Source organism: Chrysemys picta, chromosome 11 (assembly GCF_011386835.1).
Source record: "Chrysemys picta bellii isolate R12L10 chromosome 11, ASM1138683v2, whole genome shotgun sequence".
Lineage (NCBI taxonomy): Eukaryota > Metazoa > Chordata > Testudines > Emydidae > Chrysemys > Chrysemys picta.
Genome location: NC_088801.1, coordinates 8842324 through 8854849, shown reverse-complemented (window position 1 = coordinate 8854849; position 12526 = coordinate 8842324). Strand labels below are relative to the sequence as shown.

Here is a 12526-nt window from a genome sequence, read left to right as displayed (position 1 = left end):
ACCTGAAGCAAAAAGATGACGACCAACATTTCCAAAAGTGGCCTGTCATTCTGGGTGCCTCTTTTTCTGGGTGTTCAATTTGAGACACCTGGGGCCTGCTGTTGAGAGGCGCTGAGCCCCTACAACTCCAGCACCTCTGAAAACTAAGCCCACAGTGTCTCAAATTGGCACTCAAAATCAGAGCCCACTTTTGAAAATGTGGGTCTAAGTGATCCCTGGGCTGGGTCAGTGTCAGCGCCAGGATTAGATCTTATGATTTATTAGGCCCCTTCTTTGTGCGAAGACCAATAACTCATTCCACACCTAAGAGCAAAAGAAAGACATTGGGTAAAATGTTAAAGTGCTTACATGACTTGGGAGCCCAAATCTTATTTTCAAAAAGTGACCTAGGCCCAGATCCTCAAAGGTACAGAGGTGCTTAACTCCCACTGATTTCAATTTAGATGCCTAAATAGCTTTGAGGATCTGGGCCCAAGTCATTTAATTATAGAACCTGCTTGCTTAACAACTGACTTTTGAGCATCCCTTAAGTGGTGCTTGAAGACAGATTTCACGGCATTCAATTAAACACATGAACTGAAAATACTTCTCTGACAACTGTTCAGGTGCCTGTAAACAGGACCGGTGCAAGGAAGTTTCACACCCTAGGCGAAACTTCCACCTTGTGCCCCCAACCCAGCCCTGTGGCAGCGCCCCGCCCCCTCTCCACTCTGAGGGCCCCCCCCCGAGGAGCCGTGCGGCACCTCCCCACCCCAGCTCACCTCTGCTCTGCCTCCTCCCTGAGCACACTGCCCCCGCTCTAATTCTCCTCCCCTCCCAGGCTTGTGGCACCAAACAGTTGATTGGCGCTGCAAGCCTGGGAGGCGGGAGAAGTGGAGCGGCGACCGCACGCTCGGGGAGGGGGCATAGGAACACTGTAAAAAAAATTGGGGGCACCACTTTTTGGCACCCCCAAATCTTGGCGCCCTAGGCAACCGCCTAGTTTGCCTAAATGATAGCACCGGCCCTGCCTGTAAAGCTGGAAAAGCAGAATATATGATTTTCAGGCCAGGATTGGGGCCTGACACCAGACTTTGCTGCGGTGAGCAATGTTAATACAGTCTAGGGTTGCTAAACCTCCAAGATTGTCCTGGAGTCTCCACTAATTAAAGGTTAATCTTTAATTAAAGATTATGTCATGTGAGGAAACCTCCAGGAATACGTCCAACCAAAATTGGCAACCCTTCTACTAGTCTCATGCTCCATCTTACCCACCCTCCTCACCCTTAATCCGGAGTTGTAAATTATATGTAACCAAGCTCCCCAGGAGGGGACATGCATAAAACCTCATCCAGTTTTCAATCTTTTTATTTACTTAATCTGTACACAAATGCAAAATACTTCAACAGCAAATCTAAGTGAAACTTGTTTGGTTTTAAATTACTATGGAACAGAACCTAAAAGAAACTTTATTAAATAAACATAAAAAATGGATTTAAAGGATGTACATATTGTAATGTATTCTACAACAGTTGTTTTTTCACTATACGTTCCATGTGCGTACGGTATAGAAAAGACATTGAATAGAACAAACAGAATCCATTTTGTACCCTGAAAGAATCGGTAGGCCTTGTGAGGGATTGCTCAGTACAACTACATGATATATGATGGCTTTGCCATCTCATAAAAATTATAACTAATATGTTGGCCTCTTTGGTTCCAAAATTTATGTATAATACATTTAAATGTATTCATTTTTGCTGCTATAAAAATAACTTTTTTTTTTTCAAATGGCAGGTTTTTTTGACTAATCATGCAACTAAATCAGTGCAAACATTAAAAGCAATCATTCGCTTTAAAAAAGAAGCAAAAGATTTAATTTCAAGTATAAAAAAATATAAAAAAGTCATATCATAAGTCCAGTTTTGTCTAGTATGGGTCAACACTTTAAATTGCATAGCTCATGCGGCACCTGTTTACCTAGATAGTGAGCAAAGATAAGTGCACTATCAAGTACCACTTTTCAAGGCATTGAAATCTGCAAGTGCTATAATATGTGCATTCAAGCAGTTTGCAAGTGCTATGCTGTATCTTTATTTTCGGATCTTTATGGCCATCCTTGACACTTCTTGGTAAAGAAATTCAAAGCACTCTCCTCCTTTCCAAGACTTGTTAAAATGTTCTTCACCTGTTATTAAATGCACAGCATTTTTCAGAATGTCTCCACCATGTTACTGTAATTCCTTTTAGGGTTCATTGGTTTAGTTGTGGTAGCATTTGTTTTTGTTCGTTTGTTTTTCTCCCACATTACATGTCCTTGCGGAGTCTCCTGCTGAAACACACAGATTGCAACTTTGATTTTTTGTTCTTTTTTTGTTCTTAGAACAGTGAGATGCTAATGGTCAGCACAATCCAGATATGACAGAAAAGCCCCTTTTCAATGGCACAACAGACACAGGCGTCCATGGATTTCTAGCAGTCAGTTAAAGCATCAAATAATGCCAACCAAACATGTGATTTAGAAGAATACAGAAACAGTCTCAGAATTACAGAATTACAGTAGCTGCTTATGTGTATCTCTCTCTCTCATGTTACCACTTACTGGAAGTGCTGTTGGAAGATAAGGATATGTGTGGTGTTTATATTAGGAGATTTTTAAAACCTGCATAGGCAGGTGGACTGCGGCTTCCCTTTGGACCTAAGAGGTGATGGTCATTTTTAAGTTTGGTGATTTTGACACCTGCGTGCAAGAATATATTATGTTCTCTCTTTTTTGTGTTCTTTTGTATGAGCACATAGAGCTCATTTCAGTCCAACTTCCCAGGCAGGTGGGGAAACAGCTGCTTAGCCATTCACTTGTACTGGCAGGCATTTTAGTTATGTTGTCACTGGTGATTGACTTCCTGTTACTTGTATCGTGTGTGTGTGTGTGTGTGTGTTTGTGTGTGTAAAGTATTTCATAGCATTAGTTTATAAGTGGTAGAATATTTAAATGTCCAAGATCCACAAATTGCCACTGTCCTGACACCGATGTAAAACTTTTTTTTTTTTGCCAGACTTTTCCACAGTGACTTAACACCGATGCCTGGATACACAGTGAAACTTCCTCCAATACCATCTAGTACGGGAATGTTCTCTTTCTCCCCCCAGAAACACACCTTAAATCAAGCACAACCACATTCTTCCACAATCATATTGGGAACGTCCCTTTTCACAATGTTGTATTCATCATCAAAGTACAGCATTGACATTGTGCTAAGTTTGGTTGGAATGCAACAGGAGTTCACGGTGCCTGGGTTCAGCCCTCGCATGCGGTACTGATTCACTACCGCAGTGTGAAAAGAGGAAGCTGATCCCGGGACTCCAGCCAAGTAGGCTGGGCAGCTCCCTTCACAGTAATTCCCATAGTAACCTGATGGCGCTATGATCCAGTCATTCCACCCAATGAGTCTAAAGTCAATGTAAAACTGTTGCCTGCAACATAGATTGGTCCTGCCATCACACTCCAGGCCTCTTTTCCGGATCCTGTGTTTGTTGTCAGCTAAGCGGGCTTGCACCACTAAAAAAGGCCGGTGGGATTCCTCCCCGGGGTCCACATAAATTGGCAGCACTGAATACTCTTCACAGCCCTCACATTGAACATCCAGGTTCAGTCTCCTTTCTCCTTTCTCAAACAGAGCCTGGATCGCCTCTGTCATGGGAAAAGTGTGCCAACCACTTCTTTTGAGATCAACTTTCTTTTCAACCACATTCCACTTGTTGCTAGTGTCCAGGTCTTGGAAATAGACTTTGACTCTTACTTTTCGCCTGCTGCCTTTCTCTAAGACATATGGAAGCAGCTTCAAGTAAAGCCACAGGCTGGCTTGAACGACAAACAAGTTCTGGTTCCCTTCATTTGAGATGAAGAAATAGAGGCGGACTCTAGATGAGGCCAGATCATCTGCAAGAGAAGGAGAGATCAGCAACATTAAGTCAAGAACAAAATGTACTATTTGCGCAATTCTGGATTCAGAAACAATGCTAGAACATAACTGATCAAAACTGCTGGGAGAATTTATTAGCCAGGAATAATGCACTGAATTAAAGGTCCAGAATTTGTACGAGAAATACATTAAAAAATGACTTCCCAGAGCAAAAATCTAACCTGGCTATAGCTGAATATGTCAGATCTGCAGAAAGCAACACAAATTCTTTAGAGCCAGAGAGATTCAAGCAGGGTATCAGAGTACCCTGAAAAGTACAGCATTTGTACCTTAATATCTACTAACTAGTTTAGGAAAAGGTTCAGCTTTCAAATACCTTTTGGTTTTTACAGGAAAGGCTTTTTAGCAACCAGTGAAGCTTCAGTGACTAATGAAGGATTTTGTTACAGTTTTCCCATATGCTAATCTTACTTAACAGATAGCATGCAAAACACCAGGGAAAGTGTTCTCAAAAGCATGTCCACTTGTACAAAGGGTTAAAACTAATCTAGATCTACTCTTCTGAAGTAGCAGGGTATCGCCCATCAGATTTTGATCTCTGCCTTCCCTCCCCCCCATAAATTCTAAAAAGAGGTCAAATAAAGCAGCCGTGGTCATTGTAATATCCTTCTGGTCTTAATGTCAGAATTAAATGAGTGAAACCATCACTGATATTCCACCCAATGTCTAGCTTTAATACATTATTTGCAACCAAAAGAGTTCACTGCATGAAAGGTACCAGAACCAGGGCCGGCGCTTCCATTTAAGCGACCTAGGTGGTCGCTTAGGGCGCCAGGATTTGGGGTAGGGTGACCAGATGTCCCGATTTTATAGGGACAGTCCCGATTTTTGGATCTTTTTCTTATATAGGCTCCTATTACCCCCACACCCCGTCCCGATTTTTCACACTTGCTGTCTGGTCACCCTAATTTGGGGGGGTGGCATTTGCCGCCCTCGGCAGCAATTCGGTGGCGGGGGGGTCCTTCCGCGCTCCGGGTCTTCGGCAGCAATTCTGCAGCGGGTCCTTCACTCGCTCCAGGACCTGCCGCCAAAGGGCCCCGAAGACTGGGACCTTGAAAGGACCCCACCCTCCGCCGCAGAATTGCCGCTGATGACGGGGAGCGCGGAAGGACCCCCGCGTAGGGCGCCGAAAACCCTGGCACCGCTCCTGACCAGAACTACTTGTATCTGCTGGAATTATGTGCTACAAGCATCACACAGCTATGCTTTAGGTGATAAATGTCCAGTCTAGACTTTTTAGCAAGCCTTTAACCCACGTGTTCTAATTACATTCTCCTGATTGCTATTTAAAATTATTGGATTAACAGGTATTTCTAATCTGTTACAATCTGATTTCTTTCTGTATATTGCCAAACACCAATTTTTATCCCTTTCGGTTGCCCAGGAACCTTTGTTCTTTTTGTCCACCTATACATCTTTCAAGGGTTTTGTATAGTTAGAGTCTAGTGTGTCACCCCAGATCCCTTCAAAATAGGTCTGTTAGGCCCAGGCAGTGTATATAAGGTTTCTGGTACCTTATCATGTTTGCTGTGTCTATATATGTTTTATATAAAACAGATTTGGAAGGTGTTGCAAAAATAAGTGATTGTCAATTGAGTACTGAATAGAACTGCAACCCCAGCAGTGATGTCATAGCATTAGACTTTTAAGAAAATGGTAAAAAAAATAAATAAACTGCAATAAAAATCAATGCTAAAAAAATCCTATTACGTGTCAACACACAACTTTTCTATAAACTGTGATCACAGTGAAAGGAAATCAACAGCATAGTATCATTACATCAGTACATATGGCATAAGAGCACCTAAGAGATACATATTCATAAGTAATATATAGACCTATAAATATTTATGTGAATATAAACAGACAAGCACATATCTATTTCATTTATACACAACAGATACTGTAAATGTATATGCTTTTGATAGGTAGCTGGGTAGATGCAGTAGATGGATGGGCAGTACACATACTAATAGACTTTGTAGTTGGGTGGGTAATCAGATACCCCAGACAGATAGAAATAAACTTAGTGATACAGCAGATTGTTGGAGGGATTGAGGGATACAGCAGGAAGACAGGCATGTACCTATGGTAGATTGACAGTGTAGATGGATATGTAAAGGCCATAGATCTAGTGGATGAATGGATGGATGGATACTGCAGGTTAGATAGACAGATACAGCAAATGGATCAGATGGATGAACAGGTGCAATGGCTGGATGAATAGGACTGATATGGTTGATGGACAGGTATTGTGGGTGGGTGGGTGGGTGGGTGGATGGATGGATGGATGGATACAGTGCACATGTGGATGGATGGATGACAGCCAGAGCAGATGGACAAACATAGTACATAAAAGGTGGAACATAGTAGAAGATGGATAGATTAAGTGGAAAGATGGACTGAAAGAGTGAGTGGATAGATCAATAAAGTGTGTGGATGGATGAATGCACTAGGTGGCTGGCAGATAGAGAACATGGGTGCAGGTGAAGTATGGATAGATGGGGTGGGTAGGCACAGGGGCGGCTCCAGGCATCAGCGCACCAAGCACATGCCTGGGGCGGCGAGCCGCGGGGGGCGGCCTGCCGGTCGCCATGAGAGCGGCAGTCAGGCTGCCTTCGACGGCATGCCTGTGGGATGTCCGCCGGTCCCACAGCTTCGGCAGCAATTCGGCGGCGGGTACGCCGAAGGCGCGGAACCGGCGGACCTCCTGCAGGCATGCCGCCGAATCCGCGTTACCAGCGGACCTCCCACGGGCATACCATCAAAGGCTGCCTGACTGCCATGCTTGGGGCGGCAAAATACATAGAGCCGCCTCTGGGTAGGCAGATGGATGGGTGCAGTGAATGTGTACAGTGGATCAATGGGTACACTGGAAGGATGCAACAGAGGAGACTGAAGGACATACAGACACGGGATGATGGAACAGACAGGGCTGTAAGGCATGTGAGTGGTGGATGGATGGATGGAGCGAGCAGAGGACATATGGAGGGAGGAGGTGAATGGATATAGCAGTGGGGCTGGAGGTTGTGGGTGGATGGATGAGTATAGCAAAGGGGGTGGATGATATGGTGGTTAGATGGGTAAAGTGGATGTGGTGAATGGATGGGTTGGTGTAGCAGAGGAATTAGAGGATATAGAGAGATGGATGGAGTGGATAAGTGAGGGTTGCAGAGCTTGTTGAAGGACAAGTGGAAACGGATGGGTAGATGGATGAACATGTCAGTCAGGCAGAGGTGATGGATGGGTGACTGAGTATAGCAGAGGGGGTTGGATGGCACGTGAGTAGAGGAAAAGAGGATAGATAGATGGATGGAATAACTTGGCAGGGGTGGATGCAATGGTGTGGCAGAGGGATGGATGGCATGGGGCAGGTGGTTGTGATGATGTAGCGGAGAGGTGGATAGCATGGGGCGGGCAGATGGAATATTGTAACAGATGGGCGGATGGCATGGGATGGGCAGATGGTGTGGTGTAGCAGAGGGTGGATGGCACGGGGCAGGTGGATGGCATAGGGTGGGTGGAATGATGTAGCAGAGGAATGGATGACATGGGGTGGGCGGATAGATGGATGAAGAGGGATGGGTTGACAGACGGATGTATGGATGGACTGATGGGTGAAGCCGGGGGGGTGGCTGTCATGGGATGAATGAATGGGTGAAGAATAGGGGTGGCAGGCATGGGATGGATGGAGGGATGGGTGAAGCAGAGGTGTGGATGGATGGATGCATGCATGCATGGACGGACAGGCGTGTGGGGGGGGGGGGGTGAAGCAGATGGGTGGCTGCCATGGGGTGGATGCATGGATGGATGTGGGAAGCTGAGGGGAGGATGACAAATGGATGGACGGGTGAAGCCCAGAGTTATCTGCCATAGGATGGATGGATGAAGCAGAGGAGTGTCTGGCATAAGGGAAATGGATGGATGGACAGATGGGTGAAACAGAGGGAGGGATGGGATGCGATGGACAAATGGATGGGTGAAGCAGAGAAGAGGATGCATGGATGGCCAAAGCTTAGGGTGGCTGGCCTTGGATGGGTGGATAGATGGACAGATGGGTGAAGCACAGGGTGGCTGTCATGGAATGGATAGATGAAGCAGAGGGATGGATGGACAGATGGGTGAAATAAAGGAGTGGCTGGCCTGGGATGGATGGACGGGTGAAGCGGAGGGGTGACTGGGATGGATGGACAGATGGATGGGTGAGGCAGAGGGCTGGCTGGCATGGTGTGGATGGACAGATCAGTGACGCTGAGGAGTGGCTGGGTGCAGATGGACAGATGGCTGGGTGAAGCAGGGATGGCTGGCCTGGGGTGGATGGATGGATGGTTGGGTGAAGTGGAGGGGTGACTGGCATGGAGTGGATGGATCATTGGACAAGTGTGTGAAGCAGAGGGGTGTCTGGAATGGATAGATGGACAAACAGAAGGATGGGTGGCTGGGTGGGATGGATGGGTAGGTGACACGGACAGATGGGTGGGTGAAGCAGAAGGGTGGCTGGGATAGGGTGGATGGGTGAGTGATGTGGAAGGGGTGGCTGGCATGGGATGGATAGATGAATGGATGGATAAGGCAGAGGGGTGGCTGGGTGGGATGGATGGTAGGTGACACGGAATGGTGACTGGCATGTGGTGGATGGACAGATGGGTGGGTGACGCAGAGGGGTGGCTGGCGTGAGATGGTTGGATGGATAGGTGGGTAGGTGGGACGGACAAACAGGTGGATGACACATAGGGGTGGCTGGGATGTATGGACAGGTGGGTGGGTGATGCAGAGGGGTGGCTAGCCTGGGGTGGACGGACAGATGGGTGAAGCAGAGGGGTGGCTGGGATGGATCGATAGATGGATGGATGGATGGTTGGACAGGTGGTTGACGCGGAGTGGTGACTGGCATGAGATGGATGGACAGAAGGGGGTGACACTGAGGGGTGGCTGAGATGGATGGCCAGGGGGATGGGGTGGCTGGGTGGACCGATGGACGGATGGTTGATGCAAAGGTGTGGTTGGCATGTTGCGGACAAATGGAAGGGGATTGACATGGTGGTAGGGCTGAAACGGATGGCTGGGGGATGGACCGACGGACGGGTGGGTGACATAGGGTGAATGGATGGAAGGGGTGACACAGAGGGGTGGCTGGGATGGAGAAGATGTGTGGAAGGGGGTGAGGCAGAGGGGTGACTGGCATGGGGAAGATGAATAGAAGGGGGTTGGGATGGGGTGACTGGGACAAGGTGGACGGATGGAAGGGGGTTGACACGGAGGGGTAGCTGGGATGGGGAGAGTGGATGGAAGTGGGTAACGTGGAGGGGTGGCTGGGACGGATGGCCATGGGGTGGTTGACATGGAGCAGACAAATGGAAGGGGGTGATATGGAGAGGTGGCTGGGACAGATGGCCAGGGGGATGGGGTGGCTGGCACAGGGTGGACAGTTGGAGGGCAGTGATGCAGAGGGGCTGGGACGGATGGCTGGGGGGACGGGATGGCTGGGACAGATGTCCGGGATGGGATGGGGCGGTTGGCATGGGGCGGACGGATGGAAGGGGGTGATGCAGAGAGGTGGCTGGGATGAATGGCCGGGGGTGGGACTGGGTGGCCGGACGAATGGAAGGAGGTGATGCAGAGGAGTGGTTGCGGGGGGTGGGATGAGGTGGCTGGCACAGGGTGGACAGGTGGAAGGGGGTGACACATAGGGGCTGGGACAGATGGCCAGGGGGATGGGGTAGCTGGCACAGGGCAGATTGGTGGAAGGGGTAACACAGAGGGGTGGCTGGGTCGGATGGCTGAGGGGACGTGGTGGCTGGCACAGGGAGGATGGGTGGAAGGGGGTAATGTGGCAGCTTGGCTGGGACAGATGGCTGGAAGGACGGGGTGGCTGAGATGGATGGCCGGGGGATGGGGTGACTGGCACAGGGCAGATGGGTGGAAGGGGGTAATGCAAGGGGTTGGCTGAGATGGATGGCCAGGGGGACGGGGTGGATGGCACCGGGCGGATGGGTGTAAGAGGGTAATGCAAGGGGTTGGCTGAGATGGATGGCCAGGGGGACGGGGTGGATGGCACCGGGCGGATGGGTGGAAGGGGGTAATGCAAGGGGTTGGCTGAGATGGACGGGCGAGGGGACGGGGTGGCTGGCACAGGACAGATGGGTGGAAGGGGGTAACTCGGGGGCCCGGGGTGCCTGGGACGGACCGACGGCCGGGTGGGTGAGGCGGAGGGGTCGGGGGAACGCGGTGCCCACCTGTCTCGGCGAAGCTGATGATCTCGGACACTTGCTCCTGCAGCGGGGGGACCGCCGCTCGCCTGCCCGTCCAGGCTGGGGATCTCCACCCGGCCGTCCTCCCGCACCCTGCCGGCATGCAGCTTGCGCAGCGCCGTGACCATGGCCGCCTTGGGCACGGCGTGGGTGATGTTGGGCCGGTCCCGCAGCTGCAGCCGGCTCAGGATGTGCCGCTTCACCGCCTCCAGGAAATCCCCGTCCACCTTGCCCGGCTCCTCGGGCCGCCGGAAGCCGCAGGACGTGCAGGTGTCCTGGGGGGCGCCCCCCGCGGGTGGTGGCGGCGGCGTCGGGGAACTCCCGGCGCCCACCGCCAACCAGCAAGCCACCAACGCGGCCAGGACCCCGCTCCAAGCCGCCCCGTCCATGGCGGGCAGCGGGCGCTGTCGCGGGGGGGCAGAGCTGGGGGCCGTCCCGATCCGCTGCAGGGAGCCCAGCTCAGTCCCGGCCGCCGGCAGCTCCGCTCAGGTCGCTCCCCGGCAGCAGCGCCCGGGGCAGGGGGGCGGGGGCAGCCAAGCTGGGAGGGAGGGGTAGCAGCGCCACTAGGGGGGCGGGAGCCAAATTGGGGGGCAGCGGAGCGTAGAGGCGGGGCACTAAGGTCTAAAGTAGGGGCAGCAGGCTGAGGACAGGGGATGCAGGGCGAGCCCGGTCTGGGCGGAGCAGGCTGGGGACAGGAGGGGCCAGGGGAGCCCAGCTGGGGACAGGAGGGGCCAGGGGAGCCCGATTAGGGGTCAGGAGGTGCCAGGGGGAGCCCAGCTGGGGACAGGAGGTGCCGGGGGAGCCCGGTCTGGTCGGAGCAGGCTGGGGACAGGAGGTGCCAGGGGAGCACGGTTAGGGGTCAGGAGGTGCCGGGGGAGCCCGGTTAGGGGTCAGCAGGCTGGAGACAGGAGGTGCCGGGGAGCCCAGCTGGGGACAGGAGGTGCCAGGGGAGCCCGGTTAGGGGTCAGCAGGCTGGGACCAGGAGGTGCCAGGGGAGCCCAGCTGGGGACAGGAGGTGCCGGGGAGCCCGGTTAGGGGTAGAAGCAGCAGGCAGGTTGCAGGGGGGCACCGGTCGAGGAGGAGGGAGGGAGGCTGTAGGGGACAGCAGCCGCCCCCGTGGGGCGGGGGAGCAGACGGAGCTCCAAGCACAGGGCAGGCGGAGCAAGTCCTGCGGCCGGCTCACTCCCCAGCGGACATCCCCAGGGCGAGCCGAGCCGCGCGGCTGCCTGTCCCTTGGCGGAGGCTCTCAGTTCTCCAGGTCCCGCCGAGCCGGGGGCGAGCTCTCAGTCTGGCGTCATCGGGGCTGAGCGGGGAGAGGGACCCGGCCGGGTTACGTGCAATCCAACTGATACCCGGCGGGAAGGAAACCAGGCTGGTGCCCCGCACCGCGCCCGGCAAAGCCACGCCACGGGCGCTGGGTGCAGGGCGGCTCCGCTCGGTCCTTTCGCTGGGCAGCTCCCCTGCAGCCAGCTCACGGGAGTGGGAAACCAGATCCACACATGCCACCCCTTCCCTTCCCGCCCTGCTGTCGGTCCCGGCTCGGCTCTAGCGTCCTGCCGGGCTGCGCTTCCCTCGGGCCCCCGGGGCACAAAACGAGCAAATCCACCGGCTCAGAGCAGCGCCTCGGCTCGCCTGTCCGGCCGCCTCTCCCGCGTCTTCATGGTCAGCGCGGCTCCCCCGCAGCGGGTTGCGCTCCGGCTCCGCGTGCGTCGCGCTCTGCCTGGCCCGGGGGCTGGAGGGCTTTTAACGCGCCTGTGGGTCCGGCTCCGAGCCGCAGCCTGCGGGGGGTGGGGGAAAGGCTTGCTGGGGGGAAGCGGCTCGCTCCTCACTTATCTGCCGCTGGTCTCCGCCTGCTCACCCCCCCCCCCTGAAAAATCACGACATTGTGCCACTTTCTACTGAAACTTTTATACAGGAGTGAAAACCACGTGGGGACTTTTCAACGTACACCAGGGACGCCATAGGCTCCGCGCTCGTGAGCAGATTAAGCCTCCGGCCCTCTAGGCTAGTGCAGCCACTTCCTGATGTGGAAATATTCGCTATGCCGGTTCTTAACACCCCCCCCCCCCTTTCATATGCCTTTAAAGCAATGTCCCCCCATGGCCAGTTTGCTGCAATTACCCCCCCCCCCACACACACACACACACACACACGGAGAAGAGCCGGACACGCGGGGACCCTGCAGCACTGTGGGGGGGTGTCACCCAGGCAGCGCTCCAGGGGCTGTGGCCGGCGATCAGGGGGACCCCGTGGCGGGCAATCGAGCTGAGGCTCCGGCGGGAGCTCGGGGGGATAACGGCAATCTGGTCCCCC

General features: G+C 52.8%; 1 protein-coding gene across 1 annotated transcript in view; it reads right to left on the bottom strand.

Moving 5' to 3' along the window:
- Positions 1 to 1331: 1331 nt before the first annotated feature.
- The window catches only part of INHBB (inhibin subunit beta B), a 15501-nt gene continuing 4306 nt past the window's right edge, over positions 1332 to 12526 (bottom strand). Inside the window, exon 3 of the mRNA XM_065560496.1 lies at positions 1332 to 3919. Coding sequence (XP_065416568.1) covers positions 3144 to 3919 — 776 coding nt within the window. The 3' untranslated portion in view covers positions 1332 to 3143. The remainder of the gene's footprint in view (positions 3920 to 12526) is intronic.